The following is a 26,546-nucleotide window of genomic DNA, read 5'->3' on the forward strand; positions in this document are numbered from 1 at the left end:
TCCCTCTCGCCGTCCCAAACATTCACACATAGCAACTCCTGACGTCCCGACGAGCTAAAAACAGCCTCGTGATGGGGGTCGGGGTAGAGGATGAGCGTAAGAGAGCAGCAGCTGCCTGCACAGATCGAGAGCAGTGTTCCAGTGACACTCCCAGCGGGCTCCGTCGATAGCGTTAAGAGACAATAAAGTCTCAGCCTGGAGTTCGGTTTTGTGTTGTAGCGGCTCTGCCTGACATTTTAAGGTTTGGGTTTAATAGACAGAGAGAGAGATTGACAGAGAGTGAGTGTGGAGGAGAGAGAAGACAGTGAGCCACAGACAGGCGGGGTTGAATTGATGAGACACTGAGACAGTGCGTACAGAGAGAGAGACACACAAATAGTCTTGATGGAGTGATCGAGAGAATCTTGAGAGAGCGAAAAGAGAGAGGAGAGATTTGAGGAACAGAGATCGATAGACACATACCAAACAGAAACACAAAGAGACTCACACATCGAGTCTTGATAGACTTACACAGACAATTAGAGCATTTTGAGAGATAGACACAGACAGCCATTATTATAGAGACACACGCAAAGATAGACACCCATTGATAGACGCACAGAGGAGGAGGAAACGACAGAGAAGCTCAGGACAGAAAGAAACACGAAGTGAGGATAAGGAGAGACAGAGGTACAGGAGAGTAAAGGAGAGACAGGAAAGGCAGAGACAGGAGAGTCAAGGTGAGACAGGGAGACAGGAGAGACAGGGAGACAGAGAGAGGCAGTTGGAGACAGGGAGAGGCAGTTGGAGACAGGTAGAGGCAGGGAGACAGGAGAGGCAGGGAGAGACAGGGGAACAGGAGAGACAAGGAGGCAGGGAGACATAGAGAGGCAGGGGGAGACAGGGAGACAGGGAGAGGCAGTTGGAGACAGGGAGAGGCAGTTGGAGACAGGGAGAGGCAGGGAGACAGGAGAGGCAGGAGAGTCAAGGAGAGACAGGGGGAGACAGGGAGAGACAGGGAGGTAGGGAGACAGGAGAGACAGGGAGAGGCAGGGGGAGACAGGGAGACAGGAGAGGCAGAGGGAGACAGGGGGAGGCAGGGAGAGGCAGGTGAGGCAAGAGAGTCAAGGAGAAGAGGCCATGGACTTTAGTCCGGGATTCCGGGATGCGCAGGCGATGGACAATCTGGAGAAGCAGCTGACGTGTCCCATCTGCCTGGAGATGTTCACCAAGCCCGTGGTCATCCTTCCGTGTCAACACAACCTGTGCCGCAAGTGCGCCAACGACATCTTCCAGGTACTTGGCCCATCCATCATCTTGGCATTACAATAGATTCGTGGATCTTAACTTGGAGTGCAGGCATCCCCTGGGGGTGCTAGATGCCCTTTCTGGGGGGGTGGGGGGTGGGCGAGATATGGGCATATTTATTTTATTAGAAGGTAAATCGTCGAAACACAAATTAAGGACGGGCACGTAAGTACAACTACTTTGTTTGAGCAAACCCTGTGTGTGTTTAGTCACATTGTAAAGCATGTTAACGATTGAGAACCCAAAGGGGTGCAAAGTCTGCAGTAGAAGTGAAGTTCCACCGCAAGGTGATTATCGATTATCCGCTGGGAAGGGGTCGCCGGATTTTCAAAAGCACCGGATAATCACGAAATGATTATAAAAAAAAAATATTTTTTGGCAATTTCTTGCGTAACATTGTTTTAGGTGTTGTGTATATGCATTTTGTGCGTGTGTTTTAAATGTGTTTACGATGTGAAATTGGCATAAACAAATATACAAACAGACAACAACAACAAGATATCCTACTGTATAAAGTTACCATATTTACTGTACCATACTGACCACGAACATCTCGAAGATTCTGCACGGCGTGATGCTGTGCCTAGTTTACTCCTACGACTACTACTCCACTCTTCTTTACACGAATGGTGTTTGACGATTGTCGGACTGGTGGTGACAGCCTTTGGGGCGGTTTCGCCGGATCGACCCAGGACCGCCGGATAATCGATGGTCAAACTCTATTGACGATTTAATAAGTGGTAGGCTTTCGCGACCAATAACCATGATATAAGAGGGGTTTGGAGGAGGGGGGAATTCGATCGCGTCGTTACAGACCGAAACATGAGGATTTCTTCCTGTTTCCTGAATCGTAGTGTTTTGTTATTTTCTTTGAACCTATCTACGTGACTTTACCGAAAGACCCAAAGAATATGAATAGGAGGATTTCTCTACAACTCTGGTTGGCCTCCTGGTGACGTTGGTTGTTGTTGTAATTACCGGCGAAGTGTCACGGTAAATAGAATTGCAAACGTTGCAGTGGGTTCGCTCTCCAACACGCAACCGGTGTGTTGGACTAGTAACGAATTGCCATGCTTTGTTTGCGTGACAAATCTTACTAATTGACTGCGTCGGGTGGTGGCGGGTTTAACGACAACAAAGTGGACAAGGATCGCCCTAAGAGTATTTAACAGGCTGTTGGGGCAAGTGCTGTGAGTGAGTAGCGCCAATGAAAGCCGGCTCGGCAAACGAGAGGGTGGGTGGCCAGCACCACGCCCGGCCGCCTTTGTTTCTCCAGTGGCGATGTGTTTTTGTTAAACATCGCACCAGGTACTCATTGAGAAGCTGAGTCGGCCTAGGGGAGGCCCAGAACCGATTCAGATGATCAAATCCGGCGCTCCGAGTTCGTAGCGCAGTGCGCTACACTACCGCTCCACACATATACATACGCACATACACGCGTACATGTTATGCAAGGTCCACCTGTAGTCACACCACTGACATTGTTCAGGTGGTTGGTGTGGCATGCAGCCGAGCTGTCATCACCGCATGCACTGTCAGTGCGTGGGTACATGTGCAGTACTATACTGAAAGTAAGATGCAGACGTGGGGTCACGTGCATGACAATACTGAACTACTAAGCTGTGTTTTATTTTCAGAAGCCACCTGGCCACAAGCTGATAGCTCTGGAAGTGGCTCATCATGTGCAAATGCATGGCAGCCAAATATTCTAAACGCATGTTTCTAAATGCGTGCTTCTGGGGTGTTACAGAAGCACGTGTTATCATGTACATCACATGCGTGCGTATGTTTAACTTTTTTCGCACAGTACGTAGCCCAAACGTGATAATTGGCACCAGACCCGGCCGCCTTTGTGTCCCCAGTGCTCACGTTAGACACTGCAGCGATGAATGTACTCGTGTCATGTTCAGTCGATGTAGGCTTCTGGGGGATGCCAGTGTGTGTACATTATTACACACACTCACACGTCTTTTGTTTAGCATTTGGAAAGCATTGTTCAAGTGTGCCTGGGTTCAAACGAAAATTCCACATTCCTACGGCAAATACATCTATTCATAGGTCCAACCACACTGCATTGCCACCTCCTACAAAGTGGCACCAATCATTCCTCTGGGGATCGATAAAATTATAACCCATTTATTGGGAAGTCTTGTTGTGGTCAGTTTCTAAACTCGTGTGCCTGCGTCAGTAAGAATAGTTTCTGGGGGACGTAATTGAAGGCATGTTGCTCAAGATCCGTGAACTCACGTGACCTTTACGCGTGCAATATACTCGTCTGTACCCTCGTATATACGACGGTTATCATGGGTGCCACGGTAGCGAGATGTTAACTACCTCGCCCGGTATGCAGGAGGTCGTGGGTTCGATTGTGACCCTGAGAGATGTTAACTACCTCGCCCGGTATGCAGGAGGTCGTGGGTTCGATTGTGACCCTGAGAGATGTTAACTACCTCGCCTGGTATGCAGGAGGTCGTGGGTTCGATTGTGACCCTGAGAGATGTTAACTACCTCGCCTGGTATGCAGGAGGTCGTGGGTTCGATTGTGACCCTGAGAGATGTTAACTACCTCGCCTGCTATGCAGGAGGTCGTGGGTTCGATTGTGACCCTGAGAGATGTTAACTACCTCGCCTGGTATGCAGGAGGTCGTGGATTCGATCCCGACCCTGACGTCTGCTGTATATTTGGAGTTTGTGTGTTATTTTATTTTTATCCGGGTTCTCCGGTTTTCCTCTCCACATTTAGAATCAACATGCGTTCAGAGTATTTGGCTGCTATAAGTGTCCACGTGATGATAAGCCACTTCGTTGAGCTCTCATTTGTGGCAAGGTCGCTTCTGAAAAAAGAGCTATATAGCTCAGTGGGCATTACTTGATCAAATAAATGTAAATAAAGTTAGCTAAAAGTTATTTCAAAGTGACGGGTTTGCCCATGGGGTTCATAATGGCAATGCCACAGAGGCACTGAGCCAGAACGACTGAGAATCCTGGTCTCTTGATCCCTTGCCTGGGTTCGGGTGTCCCTCTTTGTCTCTCTCACGGATCCACAATGGCTGCGTGAGAGACACTGGAGCCGGTGCGGCTAAGATCCTGCGATCAAATCGAGGTTTCAGCCACCCGGGATTGAAACGGGTCGACACTGCTCACTGAGTTCCTCGATGTGAGGACATCTGGTGAGTCTCGCTCACGAGCCTCTCGTCTCCATGGTGGTCCCCATCCACCGCATTGTGTCTGGTAGGACTCCTGTTGAGTGGAGGAGGCCAATAGTCAGAATGTGGCAATGGCCAGAATATGGCTATCACCTGATGAGGCTGGTTGTAATCACCAGCGAAACGTCGTACTCGAATTGTAAATGCTGTGGGCTTACTCTCAAACACACCGGCGTGCTGAACTTGTAACTAATTGCCATGTTTTGTCTACGTGACAAACCTTACTATCTGACTGTGTCGGGTGGTGGCAGTTTTAACGACACATTTATATTTACGCGACCTAACCCAAATAACACCTCCATTATGGGCAAAACACCTTTAACTATGGATAGATAATATTGGTAGCTAAAGCCTACGTCTCCTGCATTGGGCTATTGGGGCAATTTCGTTGCTATGGATAGTTTTTTTGTGAAAAAAGGCAACTCAACTTTTGGGTGTGTCTTCTTGTGTGTCTGTTGTGGTGTTAGAGAGCGCCGTTCAATGTGTGAAAGTGTGTCGTGTGTGCTCGTGATTGTGTGTGTGAATCAGAGTGTGTGTGACCGTGTGAGTGTCAACGTGAGTGTGAGCGCGTGCATTGTGAGTGAGTCCATGGTAGTGCGAGCAGCAGTAGTAAGGGGACGTCCATAAATGACGTCACGCGATTTGGGACGATTTTTTTTATCCCCACCCCCCCTCTTCGTCACACAGCGTCAAAAAAAGTCAGAACCCCCCTCAAATATGACGTCACAAAGCTCTGCCCCCCCTCCCCCCCCCCAAAAAAAATAAAACATGCTTCAAATCGCTTTAAACGATTGTCATTGTAGTGCGTATTTAATGTGCCGCTGCACTCTTGATGTTGTAGGAGAAAACATTTATAAAAAAAGTATATTTAATTAAGTAGAACGTGTTGTCTATATTTATTTAAAGTTGCGCATTTTGATGTGACGTCACATTTCTCAACCCCCGCCCCTCCCCTCGTCACACATCGTCACAAATGTCTGACCCCCCCCCCCCCCAGGTGCGTGACGTCATTTATGACCGGCCCTTAAGTGTGAAAGTGGGTGTCTTGGTGTGAGAGCACGCGTGTCAGGCGACACAGGAGAAGTACTTGCACACAAACTAAACGCGCGGTATTCAAGTCAATTAAACGAATCGTAAAGTCACAGCCGTACAAGACCGGTGGAGTGGCCGCTACAGAAACACACCTCCACCTTGGAAGGTGCTAAAAGTGAGTCGACTTAACACCCGAGGTTGAATTAGGTCGCGCTATTTCCCACGACTTCCATCCCAATTATTTTGGAATGGACATCAAATCCACTTTCTCCAAGCAAACTTTCGACCGAATAATAGAACAGGCGTTAAGATGTTCAAACGCACAGATAGAAACATTTTGCAAGGCTTGAAGTCTGCATTAACCACACGTGCTTGTGGCGAAACATGCTAACAAACCACTGATAATATTTGCTTTGCCCTTGAAACTGACTGGCCCTGCACCAGAGACGGCTTTCTTTGTGGCCTCGCCTCACCAGTGTTAGACCAGACAACGCCAAAAGGCGAACAGAACAAAGATAATGTACGTATCAGAGTATTTATAGTTCGGGGTGAGCAGACATGTCGTGAGACCTTTTCGCCGCCAAAAACGATGATAACTAACAATCGAGGTTTTGCCCTTTTCTGGCAATAAAAGCGACACTTATTCCGAAGGATGACGATGGAAAATGGGGAGACTTGGCGATACGCATTGGGGGAAGAGATTCTCTGGATTCAACGTGTGGGGGGCGGGGGGGATACGAGATTCCATCTCCTCCCCTCTCCACTACGGAATGCGCTCGATTTAGTTCGCAGTTGCGCGGCCGTCGTCCGCTGCCACGCCGACTAAGTTTGGACGGCGCAAATCTCGGCCAGCCGACGATAACCCCGCAACCCCCCCCCCCCCCCCCCCAATGATCCCCCCCTCCCCCGTCCTTTACACCTCCCCTCCCTGCCCCTACCGCTCATAATGAGTCGGGCATTAGCATGCGGCGTGACGATGTTAATGTCATCACCCTTTGTTTAGCCACGGTTAAAGTGGCTTCAGAGATGCTGTACGGTTTTTTTCCACGACAGGTTTTTTATATTTTGATGGACTTCATGAACCACTCTGGAAGAGTGGAGAGGTCGACGTTGGTTGCTAAGAGATGGGTGTGTGTGTGAGCCAGGTGATTGGTGGTTGGTTGCTAAGAGATGTGTGTGTGTGTGTGAGCTAGGTGATTGGTGGTTGGTTGCTAAGAGATGGGTGTGTGTGTGAGCCAGGTGATTGGTGGTTGGTTGCTAAGAGATGGGTGTGTGTGAGCCAGGTGATTGGTGGTTGGTTGATAAGAGATGGGTGTGTGTGAGCCAGGTGATTGGTGGTTGGTTGCTAAGAGATGGGTGTGTGTGTGAGCCAGGTGATTGGTGGTTGGTTGCTAAGAGATGGGTGTGTGTGAGCCAGGTGATTGGTGGTTGGTTGCTAAGAGATGGGTGTGTGTGAGCCAGGTGATTGGTGATTGCTAAGAGATGGGTGTGTGTGAGCCTTGTGGTTGCTAAGAGATGGGTGTGTGTGAGCCTGGTGGTTGGTGATTGCTAAGAGATGGGTGTATGTGAGCCAGATGGTTGCTAAGAGATGGGTGTGTGTGAGCCTGGTGGTTGGTGATTGCTAAGAGATGGGTGTGTGTGAGCCAGATGGTTGCTAAGAGATGGGTGTGTGTGAGCCTGGAGTTTGGTGGTTGCTAAGAGATGGGTGTGTGTGAGCCTGGTGGTTGCTAAGAGATGGGTGTGTGTGAGCCAGGTGGTTGCTAAGAGATGGGTGTGTGTGAGCCAGATGGTTGCTAAGAGATGGGTGTGTGTGAGCCAGATGGTTGCTAAGAGATGGGTGTGTGTGAGCCAGGGGTTTGCTAAGAGATGGGTGTGTGTGAGCCAGATGGTTGCTAAGAGATGGGTGTGTGTGAGCCTGGAGTTTGGTGGTTGCTAAGAGATGGGTGTGTGTGAGCCAGATGGTTGCTAAGAGATGGGTGTGTGTGAGCCTGGAGTTTGGTGGTTGCTAAGAGATGAGTGTGTGTGAGCCAGATGGTTGCTAAGAGATGGGTGTGTGTGAGCCAGATGGTTGCTAAGAGATGGGTGTGTGTGAGCCTTGTGGTTGCTAAGAGATGAGTGTGTGTGAGCAAGGTGGTTGGTGATTGCTAAGAGATGGGTGTGTGTGAGCCAGGTGGTTGCTAAGAGATGGGTGTGTGTGAGCCTGGTGGTTGGTGATTGCTAAGAGATGGGTGTGTGTGAGCCAGATGGTTGCTAAGAGATGGGTGTGTGTGAGCCTGGAGTTTGGTGGTTGCTAAGAGATGGGTGTGTGTGAGCCTGGTGGTTGCTAAGAGATGGGTGTGTGTGAGCCTGGTGGTTGCTAAGAGATGGGTGTGTGTGAGCCTGGTGGTTGCTAAGAGATGGGTGTGTGTGAGCCAGATGGTTGCTAAGAGATGGGTGTGTGTGAGCCTGGTGGTTGGTGATTGCTAAGAGATGGGTGTGTGTGAGCCAGATGGTTGCTAAGAGATGGGTGTGTGTGAGCCTGGTGGTTGCTAAGAGATGGGTGTGTGTGAGCTTGGCGTTTGTTGGTTGCTAAGAGATGGGTGTGTGTGAGCCTGGTGGTTGCTAAGAGATGGGTGTGTGTGAGCTTGGCGTTTGTTGGTTGCTAAGAGATGGGTGTGTGTGAGCCAGATGGTTGCTAAGAGATGGGTGTGTGTGAGCCAGATGGTTGCTAAGAGATGGGTGTGTGTGAGCCTGGTGGTTGCTAAGAGATGGGTGTGTGTGAGCCTGGTGGTTGCTAAGAGATGGGTGTGTGTGAGCTTGGAGCTTGGTGGTTGCTAGGAGATGTTTGTGTGTGAGCCAGGTGGTTGGTGATTGCTAAGAGATGGGTGTGTGTGAGCCTTGTGGTTGCTAAGAGATGGGTGTGTGTGAGCCAGGTGGTTGCTAAGAGATGGGTGTGTGTGAGCCTGGTGGTTGCTAAGAGATGGGTGTGTGTGAGCCTGGAGTTTGGTGGTTGCTAAGAGATGGGTGTGAGGCTGGAGTCCTGTACTGTGCTGCGTTTCCGTACGAGTTAGAGTCGTCTCTGTCCCTCACTCTCTCTCTGTCACACCGCTGCCGCTGCTGTCATTCGTCCTCACGTCTCTAGTTTGATGGTGACCCAAGGCACGTGGTCCCCACGTCTCTAGATTGATGGTGACCCAAGGCACGCGGTCCCCACGTCTCTAGTTTGATGGTGACCCAAGGCAAGCGGTCCCCACGTCTCTAGTTTGATGGTCCCCCAAGGCAAGCGGTCCCCACGTCTCTAGTTTGATGGTGACCCAAGGCAAGCGGTCCCCACGTCTCTAGATTGATGGTGACCCAAGGCAAGCGGTCCCCACGTCTCTAGATTGATGGTGACCCAAGGCAAGCGGTCCCCACGTCTCTAGATTGATGGTGACCCAAGGGAAGCGGTCCCCACGTCTCTAGATTGATGGTGACCCAAGGCAAGCGGTCCCCACATCTCTAGATTGATGGTGACCCAAGGCAAGCGGTCCCCACGTCTCTAGATTGATGGTGACCCAAGGCATGCGGTCCCCACGTCTCTAGATTGATGGTGACCCAAGGCAAGCGGTCCCCACGTCTCTAGATTGATGGTGACCCAAGGCAAGCGGTCCCCACGTCTCTAGATTGATGGTGACCCAAGGCAAGCGGTCCCCACGTCTCTAGATTGATGGTGACCCAAGGCAAGCGGTCCCCACGTCTCTAGTTTGATGGTGACCCAAGGCACGCGGTCGCCACGTCTCTAGTTTGATGGTGACCCAAGGCAAGCGGTTCCCACGTCTCTAGTTTGATGGTGACCCAAGGCAAGCGGTCTCCACGTCTCTAGATTGATGGTGACCCAAGGCAAGCAGTCCCCACGTCTCTAGATTGATGGTGACCCAAGGCAAGCGGTCCCCACGTCTCTAGATTGATGGTGACCCAAGGCAAGCGGTCCCCACGTCTCTAGATTTATGGTGACCCAAGGCAAGCGGTCCCCACGTCTCTAGTTTGATGGTGACCCAAGACACGCGGTCCCCACGTCTCTAGTTTGATGGTGACCCAAGGCAAGCGGTTCCCACGTCTCTAGTTTGATGGTGACCCAAGGCAAGCGGTCTCCACGTCTCTAGATTGATGGTGATCCAAGGCAAGCGGTCCCCATGTCTCTAGATTGATGGTGACCCAAGGCAAGCGGTCCCCACGTCTCTAGTTTGATGGTGACCCAAGGCAAGCGGTCCCCACGTCTCTAGATTGGTGACCCAAGGCAAGCGGTCCCCACGTCTCTAGATTGATGGTGACCCAAGGCAAGCGGACCCACAATGCAGCTCTTCGGCTACTCGGGTTTCGCGGTGTTCAGTGTTCTGGGTGCTGCTTGAATATTTGAGGCTGTTTAAAGTCAAAACTTACGATTGCGTTTGTCATTATTATTGTTATGTGGACTTTGGCTGTTGTCAGGAGCTTAAGTGTTTACTGGCAAATACATTTGTATCCTTCTCATCAATTCCTCCAAACGGGTGGCAGTGCGGTTCGCAGCGTTTGGCGTTTTGAGACGCAATTGGCGTGATCGACGCTATTAGATAACGAAGAAATATTCACGATTATCATCATTATGATTATCCGCTGATGTTTTTTGCGCATCACGCACGAAGACCGACTTCGTTTTGTACACGTGTCTGTCTTTCCGTGTGTGTGGTTTTTTTTTCGTAAAATTGTTTTTTATGGTATGCAGGATTTTCTCGTGTTGGATAAAAATCACGACCACGTTTGTGGGCAAACGAGAATGCGGAATTTCCACCACTGGCCCTAAGCCTCCAGCAGAGATGAGCCGCTGTCCAACCCCTCCATTGAGCAGAGAGAGATGCTTGCACTCACTTTTTTATTATTAATAATTAATTCGTTTCATCCAGGAAAGCTTCACCAAGTCTCGGGACTTATTTTTTCGCGAGGGTCTTGCATTGCAATGTTTGGCCAATCATTTTTTTTATTTTGTGCGGAAGTAAAAGTGAAGCGTCCGGAGAAAATTCCAGACACAAGAGGAGATCCCAATCACATACCCACACGGATACGTTAGCATCCTACATGCTGTACTGCACTCTCTACAATTGCCTCGTATTCTCTCCAAAACTTTTCTCTGCACGTCTTACTATTTATCACCTTGCCCGTCTCGTTTGTCTCATGTCTCCCGTTTCACTCCGTCCCCTGTCTCTGTCTCATGCCCCCCTCGTCTCCCTTCGTCTAAATATGTTTCTTTCCTCAATTCCTCTGTCTCGCTGTATCTCATATCTCCAGGTCTCTCCTTGTCTCTCCACGTCACCGCATGTGTCTCCCTGTCTTCTTGTGTTCCATATCCTGTCTCCCTTTCTAAATCCCTTAACCAATGTCTGGAGCTATCTCATTATCTCTCGCTGTCTCCAATATCCTCAAGCTCCACGTGTCTCTCCTTATCGTCCTCGTTTCTCCACATCCAATATCCCCCGTCTCCCTCGATCTCTCTGTCTCTTTCTCCCGGTACCTGCACGTCTCTTCCCTGTCGCTCTAGATTCTACGTCCGCTCTTTCCCCGTCTCTCTCGAAACAAAGACAAAAGTCCTCCGTATAGCCTTAACAGACTGTTGGGGCAAGTGCTGTTAGCGTGCACCTATGGAAGCCGGTACGGTACACAAGGGGGTGGGTGGGTCGCCAGCACCACGCTTGACCACCTTTGTCTCCCCAGTGGCGATGATTACACACCGCACCAGGTACTTATTTAAGGCTGAGTCGACCGAGGGGAGGTCCAGGACCGGTACAGATTATCGTCGCGGATGTTGGTGGCCGTGAGCGGGATTCGAACTCAGGCCGCCGGGTTCGTAGCGCAGCGCGCTAACCGTTGCACCACCGCTCCCCACACCTCGTACAGGCGTCGAACCCGTTCTGGCAGTCTCGGAGCTCGGGCGTGGGCTCCGGGGGTCGCTTCCGCTGCCCGTCGTGCCGGCACGAGGTGGTGCTGGACCGACACGGGGTCTACGGGCTCCAGCGCAACCTCCTCGTGGAGAACATCATCGACATCTACAAGCAGGAGTCCACTAAGTGCGAGACAACCTCATCATGCACACCGTCCATTCACTCACTCGCTCGTCCATTGCACAGATCGTACGCTCAATTGCTCAATGCCTTATTCATTCATTTACTCGTGGAGAACACCATCGACATCTACAAGCAGGAGTCCACCAAGTTTGGGACAACCTCATCATGCACATCGTCCATTCACTCACTCACTCGTCCATTGCACAGATCGTACGCTCAATTGCTCAATTCCTTATTCATTCATTGACTCGTGGAGAACAACACCGACATCTACAAGCAGGAGTCCACCAAGTGTGGGACAACCTCATCATGCAGATCGTACATCCATTCATTGTGTGGCTGCACTGCGGCGAGGGCTGTTTGTAACAACACGCTCCAGCACTTAAGGGACAAGGCGAAAAATCCCTCCCTCGCACACGACCCATGAAGCATTGCGACTGAGATAAAAAAAAACAGACTTGAAAGTGACGAACGCGCACACCATTATAGCACTGCAGTGACATCGCTCGCAGCGGCACTCTGTCCGCTTCGCGTGATTACGTCCCGGCTGTAACGTGGCCACAGCCCCACAACTAATCACAAAACTGTTGTTTTAGAGTCTTATTTTATTTAAGTTAATTAGGTTTTAAAGTCCAGTCGTAAACAACTTGGACACACCCCACTGGTACGCATCAAACGATGGGAACTACGGTGTTTGATGTTCTGTTTTCTTTCAAGCTATTTCTGGTTTTCAGAATTGTAATTATAGATACAAGTTACGTTGTTGATTTAGAAGAAAATAACTCTTGTTGCCTGTTGTGAGCATGCTCCTCAACTGCCCCGAGCAATCGGCAGAGGAAGCGTATTTGAGTGCACATTCTGAATGTGCCACCCAGGCACATGACCTTGTTTCGCAATGCACTTTGTAAATGTGTCACCCAATGTTGGCACGGCGGCCTTAGGTACACTTTGTAAATGTGCCCACCCAGGCAGATGACACACTCGCAATGGGCACACTTTGTGAATGTATCATCCATGGCAGGTGGGACATTGCCTTGCGGTTGCACTTTGTTTACGTGCCACCCACACGGATGCCATTCTCTTTGGCTGCACTTTCTAAATATGCCACCGAGGATGACAACACATCATCCTTGGGTGCACTTTGCGCATGTGTCACCTACCCTGGCCACTTCACCGCCATTGCCCTGGCCCTCACCCCAATCTCCCCCTCCTCCCCCTCTTCCCCCTTCCCCCATGCACTTGGCAGGCCCATGAAGAAGACGGACCAGCCGATGTGCGAGGAGCACGAGGACGAGCGGATCAACATCTACTGCATCACGTGCGGCGTGCCCACCTGCTCCATGTGCAAGGTGTTCGGGGCCCACACGGGATGCGAGGTGGCGCCACTGGGCACCGTCTACAAGAAGCAGAAGGTGATCTACATCTGTGGGTTGGGGGTAGAGGGGTGCCGGACTGGCTGGTGCGGGAGAGGGGGGGGAGCGGCGGGGTTGCGGGCCAGCGGGCGCTGATTGTGAATGTGTCGCAGGTCACAACAACGCGCCCCTTACGATCAATCAATGAATTCTGGGTTATCCAGTTTCCTCCCACACTAAGCCCAACACTCGTTCGTGGCAATGACCAAGTGTCTCAATGTATATTGAACTTATTTCGCACCGCACGTAGCCAACCGTGCTAATCGGAGGCGCTAGGGAAGGACAGTTCTAAACAAAAGTAACAGGGACCCTCCTGACAAAGTGTCTTGAGGCTCAGTGTGAGGCTGCCCTGGGTAATTAAAGACCATTATCCTTCAAACTAGATTCGAAGCTTTCGTGACTGCAGGAATCACTCTTTGGTTCTTTCGGTAAAGTCACGTAGAAAGAAATTAAATTAAATAATAATAGAAAACGACGTTTCGATTGCAACACAAGCAACCATCATCAGGTACAAATGAATGAGAAAACAAACTTAGTAAACTGGGAACTTTAATGCAATACAACACAGAGAGTCGGCCAACAAAACAGTCAACACCCCACCTGGTTGATTACATTCTTCCAAAGATTGCTAAATTTAAGAGAGAGACAAAACATAGACAGGGAGACACACAGGGAGACACACAAGCAGAGAGAGACTCGCACAGAGACAAATAGAGAGACACACACACATAGGCACACAGGGGGTGGAGCGGTGGTGCAGTGCTTAACGCAGTGCATTATGAACTTGTTTTTCCCACTGAAGGCCAACACCGTGGTGAGTGATATCCGAACCCGTTCCTGGCACACTACTCCCCCATTCAGCAACCCACACCGACCACCTCCGATTAGCACTGTTGGCTTGGTACGGCGCGAAAAAAGTTCAACATACTTGCATGCGTGGTCCAACAGTTCCCTCCAGCTGCACGACATTGCGAGGCCCTCATCCAGCAGTGGCTTTCACAAAGCTTTGCACATCCCATCGCGTCAATGAGTGCTATCAATCTCTCTCTCTTCCCCCCCCCCCCCGTTCACACCCACCCCATTTCTGCCGGTCGCACACGCCACGCGCAGGGCGACCTGAGCGACGGGATCGCCCTGCTCGTCGCCGGAAACGACCGCGTGCAGGCGGTCATCGGACAGATGGAGGAGACCTGCAAGGCGCTGGAGGTGCGGTCGCAGTCCACGTTTTATTCGGCGTTGCCGACTCGTCTCGGAAACGCGTTTGTCTTTTCTTTTGTAATCTTCGAATTTTTTCGTTCGAAAGCTCAGCTCTGCTTGGCTTCGCATCGTGAAATTTTTTTTTATTCGTTTGGAGGTTTTTGCAGTCAGCAGCACCTTGCCCCATGCGCTAATGTTCCGTGAAATGAGATATCAGAGATTCCATTGAGATCCCTTCAAGTCATGCCCTAGCCACAGGGAAACCAAAACAAAACTATTTTTTATTTTACTCGGTAAAGCCCACTGAACTATTAGCTCTCTTTCAGAGGCGACCTGGCCACAAATGATAGCTCAAAGAAGTGGCTTATCATGTGGAAATTTATAGCAGCCAAATAATCTAAACGCATGTTTCTAAATATGGAGCAAAAAACCGGAGGATCTGGAGAGAAAAAAACCACGTGACAACGGGGAGAATATGCAAACTTCAATTATACAGGCGTCAGGGTCGGGATCAACTGACGACCTCCTGCATACCAGGCAAGGCAGATAACATCTCGCCGATATTTTTTAATTCTCAGAGCAAGAAAATATCCAAAGTAGGTGACAAAGCATTGTCACTTAGTGTCTACAAGAAAATTAGATCACACTCAGAGCCAAGATTCAAACTTAGAATCTCAGTGGTAACTGTTCAGTATCTCTGACTCGGTCATGATGAATCCACCGAGAGATACACCCAGACCGAGGACTCAAACCCAGAACATCATCAGTGTCTCGGACAGAGCCATTCTGAGCTCATGAGAACGCCAAAGAGAGACACCCAGACCCAGGACTCCAACCCAGAATCCCATCACTGCCAAATCAATGTCATTACAAATCCACCAAGAAACGCAGACCCAGTACCTGAACTCAGCACTTCCAACATGGCCATTCTGGAACCCCTGTGTTGACTCTTCCATCTCCTGCAACTTCTCCTTCGACCTTTTGCCTCGCTCCCCCCCCCCGCCACCCTCTGCCACCCCCCACCTCTTTCGCAGGCGAACAGCCGCCGCCAGAAGCAGATGCTGTGCGAGCAGTTTGACGGGCTGTACGCCGTGCTGGAGCACCGCAAGCAGGAGATGCTGCAGGCGGTGACGCGCGAGCAGGACGAGCGCATGCAGCGCCTGCGCACCCACATGCGGCAGTACGGCGAGCACCTGGAAGTGGCCTCCAAGCTCGTGGAGAACGCCCTGCAGTCCATGGAGGAGCCCGAGATGGCACTCTTCCTGCAGGTGAGTAAGCGGCGGCGGCGGCGTCGTCTTCTCAGTCTTTCAACAACAACATCTTCGTCGTCGTCACCATCATCAGCCAGCAGCTGTGACGCTGTGGAGCGTGCTGGCTCGTCCAACCGCACCGAGTAATCTCACATGCCGGGCTACGAAGTGGGGGGATAAGGCAAACGGTGGGGAAGGGGGAGGGGGGTCCAATTTCATTCCTTTCGCCACAGGGCTCATGCCTACCATGCGAGGCCACGGTCATCAGCCATGATCTACCCGCTGTGGGATGAAGGCCTCAACAAGCCGTCACCGACCTGCACAGTCACCGGATGTAACAAATGACCGTGGGTCGCCGTGGTGGCGAGATGTTAACTCCCTCGCCTGCTGTGCAGGAGGTCGTGAGTTCGATCCCGACCCTGACGCCTGCTATGTATTTGGAGTTTGCACGTCTCTCTCCCCGTGGTCTCGGGAATATTTCTCCGGGTCCTCCGTTTTTTTTTTATCTCCATATTTAGAAACATGCGTTGAGAGCATTTGACTGATATAGATTTCCACGTGAAAAGGCACATGGTCGAGCTATCATTATGTCCAGGTCGCTCCTTAAAAAGAGCTAGAGAGCTCAGTGGGCCTTACCTGGCAAAATTAAAAAAAAATTGCTTAGTTTATAACAAACTCACCTACCTCTACAATCCGCCACAGTCCTGCACATGAGCCGATCTCGTCATCACTTCATCTGCGTGGTCGATGTCTTCTCACTGCCGCCATCGGCCCTCATTCCTTAGAGCCGTGGTGCATGCTGCCCAAAGTGCCCTTATCCTGCTTTGCAGGCAGTATGATCTCTGTAACTCGAATTTGTTCTCTGAACTATGTGTTCCGGGTATGTGTGTGACTCAGCGTAAATATATCGCCTCGACGTTACTTAATTTATCAGTTTAACACGTAGGCTTTCGCGACCAATATTATTCATAATAAAGGTTTTTGGGTTAGATCGCGTTTATTTATAAATGTGTCGTAACCCTCCACCACCCGACACGGCCAATCAGCAAAAAAAGTGTCATGTTGACAAAAGACAAATGATTCACTACTTTAGCCCACCGGTGTGTTGAAGAGTGAATCCACATTTACAGTTTGAGTACGACGTTTCGCTGGTAAATACATCCAGCATCATCGGGCAATTCGCCAGAATGGTAAAGCCCTCGCTTGCTCCCGGTTTTATATAGAGCAGCAGGGTGACGTCATCACTTAACTCATATCAGGTGCAGTGATTAGAGGCGGAGGGGGGGGGTATTGTAATTATATAATCGATTAGTAATCAGTCATTGGTTATGATTAGTAATGAGTTGAAGATTAGTAATTCTTTAAATCAAAATGTAATGTGTATTATTTAATAATACGCTTCCAGGCCGCACTACTTAATTTATGTTCGTCTTTTCATCAGTAGCATTGTGTTGTACCTTTCTAATCCCTCCTGGTACCCTTTGCAAGTATTTATTGTATCAATATCAATCTTCAAATTTTGTGTGTGTTTTCTCTCTTATCAGAATGCCAAGCCACTCATTCAAAAGTAAGTGCATCTTAAGTGTTATTCATAATGATGATTATGACCATAATAATACTGGTAATGGATAGTCATGATAACAATTAAAATGATGATAATGAGACTACAAATATAATAACAATCACGATGGTGATGATGATGTAATGTGATGTGATTATAACGCTGCTGCTGTTGCTGGTGATGATCATAGTGATGTCATAGATGCCGATGATATTGACAATGACGTAACAATGAGCGTGATGACAACGATGGAGATCACACTCAACAAGTGACAATTCCGAAAAAAATGCAACTATATAGCGTCTAAATGCAATTTAAAGGGTGAAATGGTGGGGCGGGGTAGGGGGTGGTGTTGGGCTGGTTAGGGCAGGGAGACATGAAAGAGCAACACCACGGCACAGCTAACGGTCATTAATAAACAATAATGTCAATCATGATGACGCGAGTGGTGATCCAACAATAATTCTGATGATGATGCTGTTGATGGTGAGACGACGTGACGAGGGGTAGGAGGGTTGGCCCATTGCTCGACGCTCGCGGAAAGCACGCCGGCCGTGTGTCTCCACGCAGGATCATCGAGTCGTCCCAGGCGAACCACATCCAGAAGATGGAGCCGGGCTTCGAGAACATGGACCGATTCATGGCCAGCTTCGAGCAGGAGGAGGCCCTGCTGAGGAGGATCACCTTCCTGAGCAGTGGGTAGAGCACGGTCACGTCCCCCCCTCGCCGTAGCACACCTGGTGGTCTCACCTCTCCCGTCCATCGGCCGTATTCCCTTCGCCGTAAGCTATGACGGCCGATGGACGAGAATTGGTGGCGATGGAACAGCAGCCGAACGAGCGAGCACTGCCAGAGATGGAACGACGCAAATAAGCGTCTGTGCAGGAGCGGAATGGACTCACGGCATCTCGAGACCACGGTGGAGGGTGAATATGTTGCCAGGCCTTCATCCAGCGATGGATATAACACACAGCCGTTGGTCACAATGATCTGTGTTCCTGTTGCCAGCTGTTCATGCTGTCCACTGTTTCTCAGTGTCGGACGTCTCCAGTATCAGCTATATCGCATTTTTATTGCCGCTTATCCTGGATGTGTCTCCACCGCTAGCCATCGATCGTGTCAGCTGTCTCAAAGCTTTACTTGTCTTTCAGTGTATTTCTATTTCCCAGAGACAAACTCCCCAGTGTCAACTGCTTCCCCGTGCGTCTCACAGCGAGTGGCGGAGGCGGAGGTGAGAAGGGAGACGAGGAGGAGGAGGAGGAGGAGGTGGTGGTGGAGGAGGTGGTGTACACGGAGGGGGAGGATGGGCAAGCGGACGACTCGGTCGAGCAGGGCGCCGGCGCCGTTGGAGTCGGGGTGCAGGCGGGGCCCAGCGGGGTAAAGGGGGTGACGGGGGAAGGGACGCGAGCCCCCCGTGAAGACGGGGAGGTACGTCAACGCATCACCACCGTCGGGGGCTATCGCTGATTGTTGACGGCGTAATCATTGTCATCACAGTATAAAGCTCATCACATCACAATCATCGTGTTATTGTCGTCACCATTCTCACATTGTCATCATCGTTATCATCCTCTTGAGTACTGGGTTTCATCAGTGCAGCTTAAACCCGGATGAAATTCCAGGATCTTGGTATTGCTGACTCAGTGTCCCTGGCCCATGAGCCACCCAGCTACCGCCGTGTTTCTACTGCAACTTGTGTTTGCCGCTATTAATCTCCCACTCCCCAACTCCCCGTCTCCCACTTCCCCAGCCTCAAGCTGCGTTGGATCCGCATCTGGCCGATGCCAGCACAGGGGGGGCTCCCAGCCGGCACGTGTTCTCCTTCCCGTGGCTCAACCCTGGCAAGCACTGATCGCAGTGAAGCCGTGTTCGCCGTCTCGCCCATCTCGCCCCGAGTGAGAGGCAGAGAGTGGGGATCGGCGCCTTGGGTCACCCAAGCCATCTCGGTCAACCCACGGCACCTGGTCCTGTCCCGTGACCTTCTGTTCAGCCAGCGAGCCTTCGACACTTCATGCGGCCTCAAAGTGCACGTAGCCTGGCACAAGCGTCGTAGTGAATTCGCCACCGCGAAAGTGGCGAATGGCGGTTGTTGTTGTTGATGAGCAATCATGGGAGAAGTTAAATGAGGGGGAAGGAGGTCAAAATTTTAGTGATTGCGATGGAGAGGAGGCAACTAGCAATTGATGAATGAACTACATTCAATTCTTGTACTCAGGATTAGTGCATTGCATTGTGCATCTAGAAATTGACTATTTACATTTATACATATTATATGTTTAAGCGCATGCCTTTAGGGAAATGGAACACATGAGAGGCTACATGCAAAAACATACGGACAACGATGCAAACGAGACAGAGTAATTGATTATTTATTTGAATCGTGAAGCTGAATAATAGCAATTAATAGAATCGTTGAAGGGGTGAATCGTCATATGGCTTGTGGAGAGGGAATACAGTGTAAGATGTAGGGGTGACATCAAATGAGATGCATGCAGAAGTGCATACACTTCCTGTGGATTCATTTTAATTTTTAAACATTTATTAAAGGGAATTATTTTCCTTTTCCCAGAAAATGCTTTGCTGTTTAGCTGAACGTTGTTCTACTGTTCGTTAAAATTAAATTCCTTCCTGCTCAAACGAGCATTTGATTGCGTTCACTTCTGTAGGTGGCCCATAGCCAGAGGTGGAAATTCCACATTCCCATGGCAGGGGCCAGTCTCTACACGGGATGACCACAATTCACTTGCCACAAAGTGATACTTATTTTATCGTGCCGTGAATAGGATGCTGGGCTGATTGAATAACCGATCGAGAATTCAACTCAAAACCTTCTCATCAAGCACCTAAGCACACATAAGTGGGTGCAAAATCTATTTGTCAATTAATGTTCTTTCACTTCTGAAATTATACAAACGCCCTTGTTTCTTTACATATTGTGTAGGTTCGATTATATGAAGGGGTCATACATCTATAACTCATTCTCTCCGTCGGCGTCAGCTTAAGCTGACAAAGAGGTTTTTAAATAAAGACACGAGCTATATCAGAACATCTCTTTTTCGTGCAGATATAAACTTGGTATCTTGCGGGGTTTTTATGTTTGTTTTAAACTTCCCCAGAATGCATTGTTTCCGTTAGTGCGTAGCAATATTTACGGAGCGAAAGTCACCGTGCCCAGCTGCCGTCATTCAGTGGCGCCTCGTTCTCACTTATTCCCAGCGTGCGATCGGGCCGCAGAGGCCAAACTAGATGCGGCTGTTTTGGTTGAGCCAAATAGCGATAATCACACACTGGATTGCCATTAAGCAGTAAAAATAAGAAATAATTGGGATTGTTTTAATAAAAAATGTTATTCGTACACATTGGGCCACTTGTGTGCTGTGATTTGTGCACCGTTTTTCACAGGCGCGTTATGTGTCGCCTATTTTTCAGTAAATATCTGCTGATAACTCCGTGAGTATTGGGAATCTACACGTCGCGTTACCACTAGTGTAGGGAGATGTTAAATAAACCTTCGTGGCTGCACTCTTGAACCACCGTAACATTGCAGTTGAGGTCGACACTTTGTTTTTACCAGTGAATCCAGCCCACGTGTCTCTTGAGCAATGTCTATTAATAATACTGTGCACAACAAGATGTAAACACGCTGAGATGTAAGCGGTCACAGCGACGAGGCTTTTTGAGAATATACCCCCAAAACGTGACAACACCAAAGAGACATCACGCCACGCATACAGCGCCGGATTAAGCTAGGTGCGGGGCCTGTAGAATGTTATAAAGGGGCCCTGGATTTAAAAAAAACCACAAAGATTAAAACACTTTTTTTACTTGCATAGTAAAGTAATTGTACTTTTTCATTTGCTATACAGCCAGATAATACCACAAATCGCTAACATTAAACACCCAATCAGTTCATAAAGTTTAAGGCAGTATAGTACTATAGTAATAGAGCAAGTGCAGAATCACTCAACCGGAATTGATAGCTTGAAAATATTTAGCGCGGGGCCCTTGAAAGCGCGGGGCCCGTAGCATTTGCTGCTAATTATGCGCCGAGGATAATTCGGCACTGCACACGTATCGCTTGTGTATGTTGACAGCAGGTTCATTCAGATCGTTTTCGTCTTCTCGAATTTCTATTCCAATTGTTCCATCCGCGAGCTTTAGTGTCCATCCGCAACTCTGGCAGTGTGCTCGATACTCTTTGGTTCTATTGGGTAAAGTCACGTAGGTGAAAATAAAATAACAAAAAATCACGTTTCGGCCACAACACAAGCGGCCTTCATCAGGTGTTGAACTTCTAGCGCTGTCCTCCAGACAGTCTCGTCCCTTCACCTGATGAAGGCCGCTTGTGTTGTGGCCGAAACGTCGTGATGTTTTGTTATTTTATTTTCACCTACGTGACTTTACCCAATAGAACCAAAGAGTATGGATCCTAGCAGTCACGAAAGCTTTAAATCTAGAAGTGTGCTCGATAACGGACCCACATAAGGGGATATCAGAAAACTGATTCCGAGGGCATTTAAAAAAAATACCTTTTATCCACACCGTGGATGCTGCACTTTTTTTCTACGTTGCTTCCTTCTCCCAGCTGGACATTTGCCCAATTAAGTCGTGGATTATTTGTGCAGCGATTGATGTTCCAGGCTGAGAACATCAGCTCACGATACTTGAGGCCCCAGTTTAATCGCAGGCAGCTGACACCCAGATTTGGACATAATGTGTCAGCTATGATGCCGGCTCAGCGTACGTGTGTTGAACTTCTAGCGCACCGTACGTAAACTCTCATGTCCAAGCTGACAAGCGAGTACTGTACTTCCTTCACCCTTCGGGGACGTCCATAAATGACGTCACGCACCTAGGGGGGGCGGGGTAAAACATTTGTGACGTCACATCAAAATTCGCAACTTTAAATAAATATAGACAACACGTTCTACTTAATTAAATAGACTTTTAAATAAATGTTTTCTCCTACAACATCAGAGTGCAGCGGCACATTAAATACGCACTAAAATGACAATAGTTTAAAGCGATTTGAAGCATGTTTTATTTTTTTGGGGGGGGGGGGCAGAGCTTTGTGACGTCATATTTGAGGGGGGGGGGGTCTGACTTTTTGTGACGCCGTGTGACGATGGGGGGAGGGGGTCAAAAATCGTCAAAAATCGCGTGACGTCATTTATGGACGGCCCCTTACTGGGGACCGTCAGTGCAGTGTGGCCATGCTGCGGAGAGTATGTAAGCTGTTTTGGTGTTGTGTCTGCTGTCAAATTCGATTGGCTCTGCGCACGCAGTTCGGCAGTGTTGTTCACGTTGTGTACATGGACACATTGCACCACATCCACATTAAATGACATTAAAACCGAAAGGTTTTGTTTTGGTCATGTAGTTCCTGCACGCATCTTTATGTTTCCCCATGAGTCAATTTCAGATATTCTTGGTTCTTGCGGTAAAGTCACGTAGAAGGGAAACAATAAAATAATAAAAATATGTTTTATATTTTTATTATTTTAAAATAATAAAAATATGTTTTATATTTTTATTATTTTATTGTTTCCCTTCTACGTGATAAAAATATGTTTTTTTTATTGTTTCCCTTCTACGTTAATTTACCGAAAGAACATAAAATATGAATCACTGCAGTCACGAAAGCTTTAAATCAAAATTTTATTTCAGATGTTTTACTTGGGGAAAGATGGGGAGGGGAGTGGGGGGTGTAAGGGGGGGTGGAGGGGGGAATGGGGGGGTGGAGTGGAGGGAGTGGAGGGGGGGAGAGTGAGGGGGCGGTGGGGGGAATGGGGGGGGGATGGAACGGGGGGGGGGATGGAACGGGGGGGTGGAGGGGGGAGTGGAGTGGAGGGAGGGGGGAGTGTGAGGGGGTCGATGGGGGGTGGAGGGGGGAGTGTGAGGAGAGGGGGGGAGTGTGAGGGGGTCGAGGGGGGGATGGAACGGGGGTGGGAGGGGGGGGATGGAACGGGGGTGGGAGGGGGGGGATGGAACGGGGGTGGGAGGGGGGGGATGGAACGGGGGTGGGAGGGGGGGGGATGGAACGGGGGTGGGAGGGGGGGGGGGATGGAACGGGGGTGGGAGGGGGGGGGGGATGGAACGGGGGTGGGAGGGGGGGGGATGGAACGGGGGTGGGAGGGGGGGGGGATGGAACGGGGGTGGGAGGGGGGGGGATGGAACGGGGGTGGGAGGGGGGGGGGATGGAACGGGGGTGGGAGGGGGGGGATGGAACGGGGGTGGGAGGGGGGGGATGGAACGGGGGTGGGAGGGGGGGGGATGGAACGGGGGTGGGAGGGGGGGGGATGGAACGGGGGTGGGAGGGGGGGGATGGAACGGGGGTGGGGGGGATGGAACGGGGGTGGGAGGGGGGGGGGATGGAACGGGGGTGGGAGGGGGGGGATGGAACGGGGGTGGGAGGGGGGGGGATGGAACGGGGGTGGGAGGGGGGGGGATGGAACGGGGGTGGGAGGGGGGGGGATGGAACGGGGGTGGGAGGGGGGGGGATGGAACGGGGGTGGGAGGGGGGGGAATGGAACGGGGGTGGGAGGGGGGGGGATGGAACGGGGGTGGGAGGGGGGGGGATGGAACGGGGGTGGGAGGGGGGGGGATGGAACGGGGGTGGGAGGGGGGGGGATGGAACGGGGGTGGGAGGGGGGGGAATGGAACGGGGGTGGGGGGGGGGTGCCGTGTCACGTGGAACGGGCCGGCAAGTCAAGGAGGAGGCGTCTCGGTACCGTGGAGCAGTCGCTGGGATTTCGTGATGGAGGACATTAAAGGTGAATCTCTTGCATTCAATAAAATAACTGAATTATTATTACGAGTATAATTATGTTTGTCATCGTTCACAAGCTCACAAGTCGTGTCATTTGCGCGCCGTTTGCATTTGTGGTTCAGCTTTGACCGAATTCAGTCTTGACCCGTGCAATCGGAGTGCTCGGCCGGAAGAGACGAGGGAAACCCGGAGGAGCATCTAGGCGACGAGGGGGGTTGCCTAGGCCGCTACGGGATCTGTTTTGTCGAGGCAATTTATACTTTTAACGGGTGACAAACGTAGTTCATGCGCACATCAATACACGCATATACAAGGCAAAGACACCCCTCAACCTCCCCTCCCCGTATAGAATGTTGGGCCAAGTGCTGTTAGCGAGCACCTATCAAGGCCGGCACGGCACACGAAGGTGATGGGTGGCCAGCACCACGCCCGGCCGCCTTTGTCTCCCTAGTGGCGATGTTTACACACCGCACCAGGTACTCATTTGAGGCTGAGTAGACCTAGGGGAGGCCCAGCACCGGTTCAGATAATCGTCACTGAGTGTTGGCCGTGAGCGGGAAGCGAACTCGGGTCGCCGGGTTCGTAGCGCGGCGCGCTATCCGCTACATTTCCGTCAACACACACACACACACACGTGTGTATATATACACACACGTGTATGTGTGTATACAATACAATGTACATACGTACAATGTGCATTTATCTTGCGTCACATCCAAGCGCAACTCGACACACTGCACATATACGGTACAGTACAACAACAGCTGCGGTTCGCCACGAAGTTGGTGGTGGCGGCTGTCACCAGGGCGCTTACGGTTTGTGATGCGTCATCCCGCTTAGTTTACCAAGCAAAGCCTCAAGAATCTTTGTCGGCAGCGTCTTGCTAAGTTGTGTCGCAGTAGGAGGGACGGAGATGAGGGGGGCGGCGATGGTTGTTGTTGGTGTGTGTGAGGTCCCCCATTGAGGCAGGAACGTCACGAGCTAGGGGGCAGGGGGGTGCCTTGGGCCCCCCCTGGTGGCCAAAACTTGACACTCACCATGAGGTCTAGATTTAAAGCTTTCGTGACTGCTAGGATCCATACTCTTTGGTTCTATTAGGTAAAGTCACGTAGGTAAAAAATCAAATAACAACAATCACGACGTTTCGGCCACAACACAAGCGGCCTTCATCAGGTGAAGGGACGAGACTGTCCTCCAGACGAAACGTCGTGATTTTTGTTATTTTATTTTTTACCTACGTGACTTTACCCAATAGAACCAAAGAGTATACACACCATGAGGTTTGTTTCCAACAGTGTAAACATTAAACAAATTAAAACGCGGTTTAAATTAAAGCAAATTATGGAAATGCTTTCATTTACGTTCCACATGTTAATTTAATTGTGGAGCAGCAACGTTTGGCTTCCGCAAAGTGCACAGATCAAGTGTTGGGGGGCCACACTTGACCGATTTCCGTACACCCCCTGAGCTGATCGTGTAGTTAAGCCACTGCCATTGAGTGATGAATTTGCGGTGTCATTGAAGACATTTGTAGTCGTGACGCCGGCACACAATGGCCTAGCTCTTGCTAATAACGTCACGGGGTCTGTAACGTCCACTGAGTGAAGTAGACGTTGCGTAGTTGTGGAAGTGTGTTTTTGCGGTGAATACACACCGCAGTATTTACCAGGGTGGCCCACCGGAATCGAATCGTATACCTCTGCAACGAGTGGCCAAGTTTATGACGCTAGTCAAGGGTTAAACGTCATGGGCTGAGGGGTCAGGGTAGGGTCAATGTCAGTCAGTCAAGGGCTGGGAGACTCCGACCTTAATCCGTAATCCATACTCTCAAACCAGGTTTTGAAATCAGGACTCCAGGATCCTAAATCCATAACCTGGACTCTTCATAGACTGCAGGTTCTGAAATTTAGGCGTGAGATTCCTGAATCCATAATCCAAACTAGGCTTCATATTCCAGACTCTGGGTTTTGGTATTTGGACTTCAGGTATCTGAATCTAGCATCCAGACTTTATACTCTGGATTCTGGAATTTAGAGTGTAGGTTGTGGACTCTGGGTTATAGGCTCTGTGATCTGGGTCTTCAGCCGGCGCTCTCCTCCCACAGCACAAGAGCAGTGAAGTGGAGATCACCAGTGGTGCGGGAGACAAGGGAACGGCAGACCCGGGCAGTGTCCTCCAGCACGGAGTTCTTGCTCAAAGGCCCATGGTCCACCGGGGCTGACTTCCACCCGTCTAGCTCATAGTTTCCCCTCCCACGCACACCAGCGGCACGTAGTGGAGATCCACACTTGACCCCTCGGCCGTCACCTGAAACTCGCCTTGACTACCACAAGTTAAGTGAGCCTTACGAATGGCCTCGTCACTCTGAAGCCATTCTCCTTGCTTCTGACGGCTCAGCGACTTCGTTTCCTCAAGGAATGTGTTGAAGGGAAAATCACTGTCCAAATGCATCGCAGCGTGGGGCACGTTGGCCAGCGCGTGCACGATTCCCAGAATGCCGCACAGCGTCTGCACTGGCTGGGTTGCATGGTATACGTCCCCGCGGGTGGCCGCCCCCCCATCTTCTCCGCAGTGGTGGACGGCCCGGGACAGAGGCAGGACGAGAGCGTGCACAGGGTGAGAGACTTGCGACCACGCTGCTTCCCTCCAACCCCAGCAGATTCCGCGCCACCAGGCCCCACACCCCTAGCAGGGGCAGCAGTTCACCATCTCTGGGTTGGATTCCAACGGCATAACGCTTTGGTGTGCAGCTATTGCTGTAGAAGACAAAGAGAGCTGC

General features: G+C 50.4%; 2 protein-coding genes and 1 long non-coding RNA gene across 4 annotated transcripts in view; 2 read left to right on the forward strand and 1 right to left on the reverse strand.

The window, feature by feature from the left end:
• On the forward strand, nt 1–20,360 carry LOC116953131 (tripartite motif-containing protein 54-like). The gene is made up of 9 exons (XM_032973004.2): nt 1–1,275; nt 11,412–11,581; nt 12,825–12,990; nt 14,101–14,196; nt 15,222–15,455; nt 16,982–17,004; nt 17,569–17,693; nt 18,212–18,426; nt 18,749–20,360. Exons 1-9 carry the CDS (start codon nt 1,120–1,122, stop codon nt 18,848–18,850), a joined length of 1,287 nt encoding a protein of 428 aa, XP_032828895.1. The 5' UTR covers nt 1–1,119; the 3' UTR covers nt 18,851–20,360.
• On the reverse strand, nt 19,345–24,730 carry LOC142930797 (uncharacterized). The gene is made up of 2 exons (XR_012946746.1): nt 24,613–24,730; nt 19,345–21,850 (listed from the first exon to the last, which is right to left on the reverse strand). It is a non-coding gene; the product is annotated as an uncharacterized LOC142930797 (long non-coding RNA).
• Nucleotides 23,670–26,546, forward strand: part of MPI (mannose phosphate isomerase) — a 15,398-nt gene continuing 12,521 nt past the window's right edge. Inside the window, exon 1 of one of the 2 annotated variants that reach the window (XM_032973016.2) lies at nt 23,670–23,771. In XM_032973016.2, the coding sequence (XP_032828907.2) occupies nt 23,756–23,771 (16 nt within the window). In that variant the 5' untranslated portion in view covers nt 23,670–23,755. Of the gene's footprint in view, nt 23,772–26,218; nt 26,384–26,546 lie in introns of those variants that run through there. The other variant, XM_032973026.2, reaches the window with a different exon arrangement.

The sequence above is a fragment of the Petromyzon marinus genome, chromosome 3 (assembly GCF_048934315.1).
Source record: "Petromyzon marinus isolate PM22_M1 ecotype Great Lakes invasive population chromosome 3, UKy_Petmar_22M1.pri1.0, whole genome shotgun sequence".
Taxonomy (NCBI): Eukaryota; Metazoa; Chordata; class Hyperoartia; order Petromyzontiformes; family Petromyzontidae; genus Petromyzon; species Petromyzon marinus.

Bases quoted from the DNA above. Each gene is read 5' to 3' on its own strand.
- LOC116953131 (XM_032973004.2), top strand. From the start codon at position 1,120: ATGGACTTTAGTCCGGGATTCCGGGATGCGCAGGCGATGGACAATCTG. The intron at 1,276-11,411 runs GTACTTGGCCCA...CACCTCGTACAG, and splicing joins GCGCCAACGACATCTTCCAG to GCGTCGAACCCGTTCTGGCA. The intron at 18,427-18,748 runs GTACGTCAACGC...CCACTTCCCCAG, and splicing joins CCCCCCGTGAAGACGGGGAG to CCTCAAGCTGCGTTGGATCC.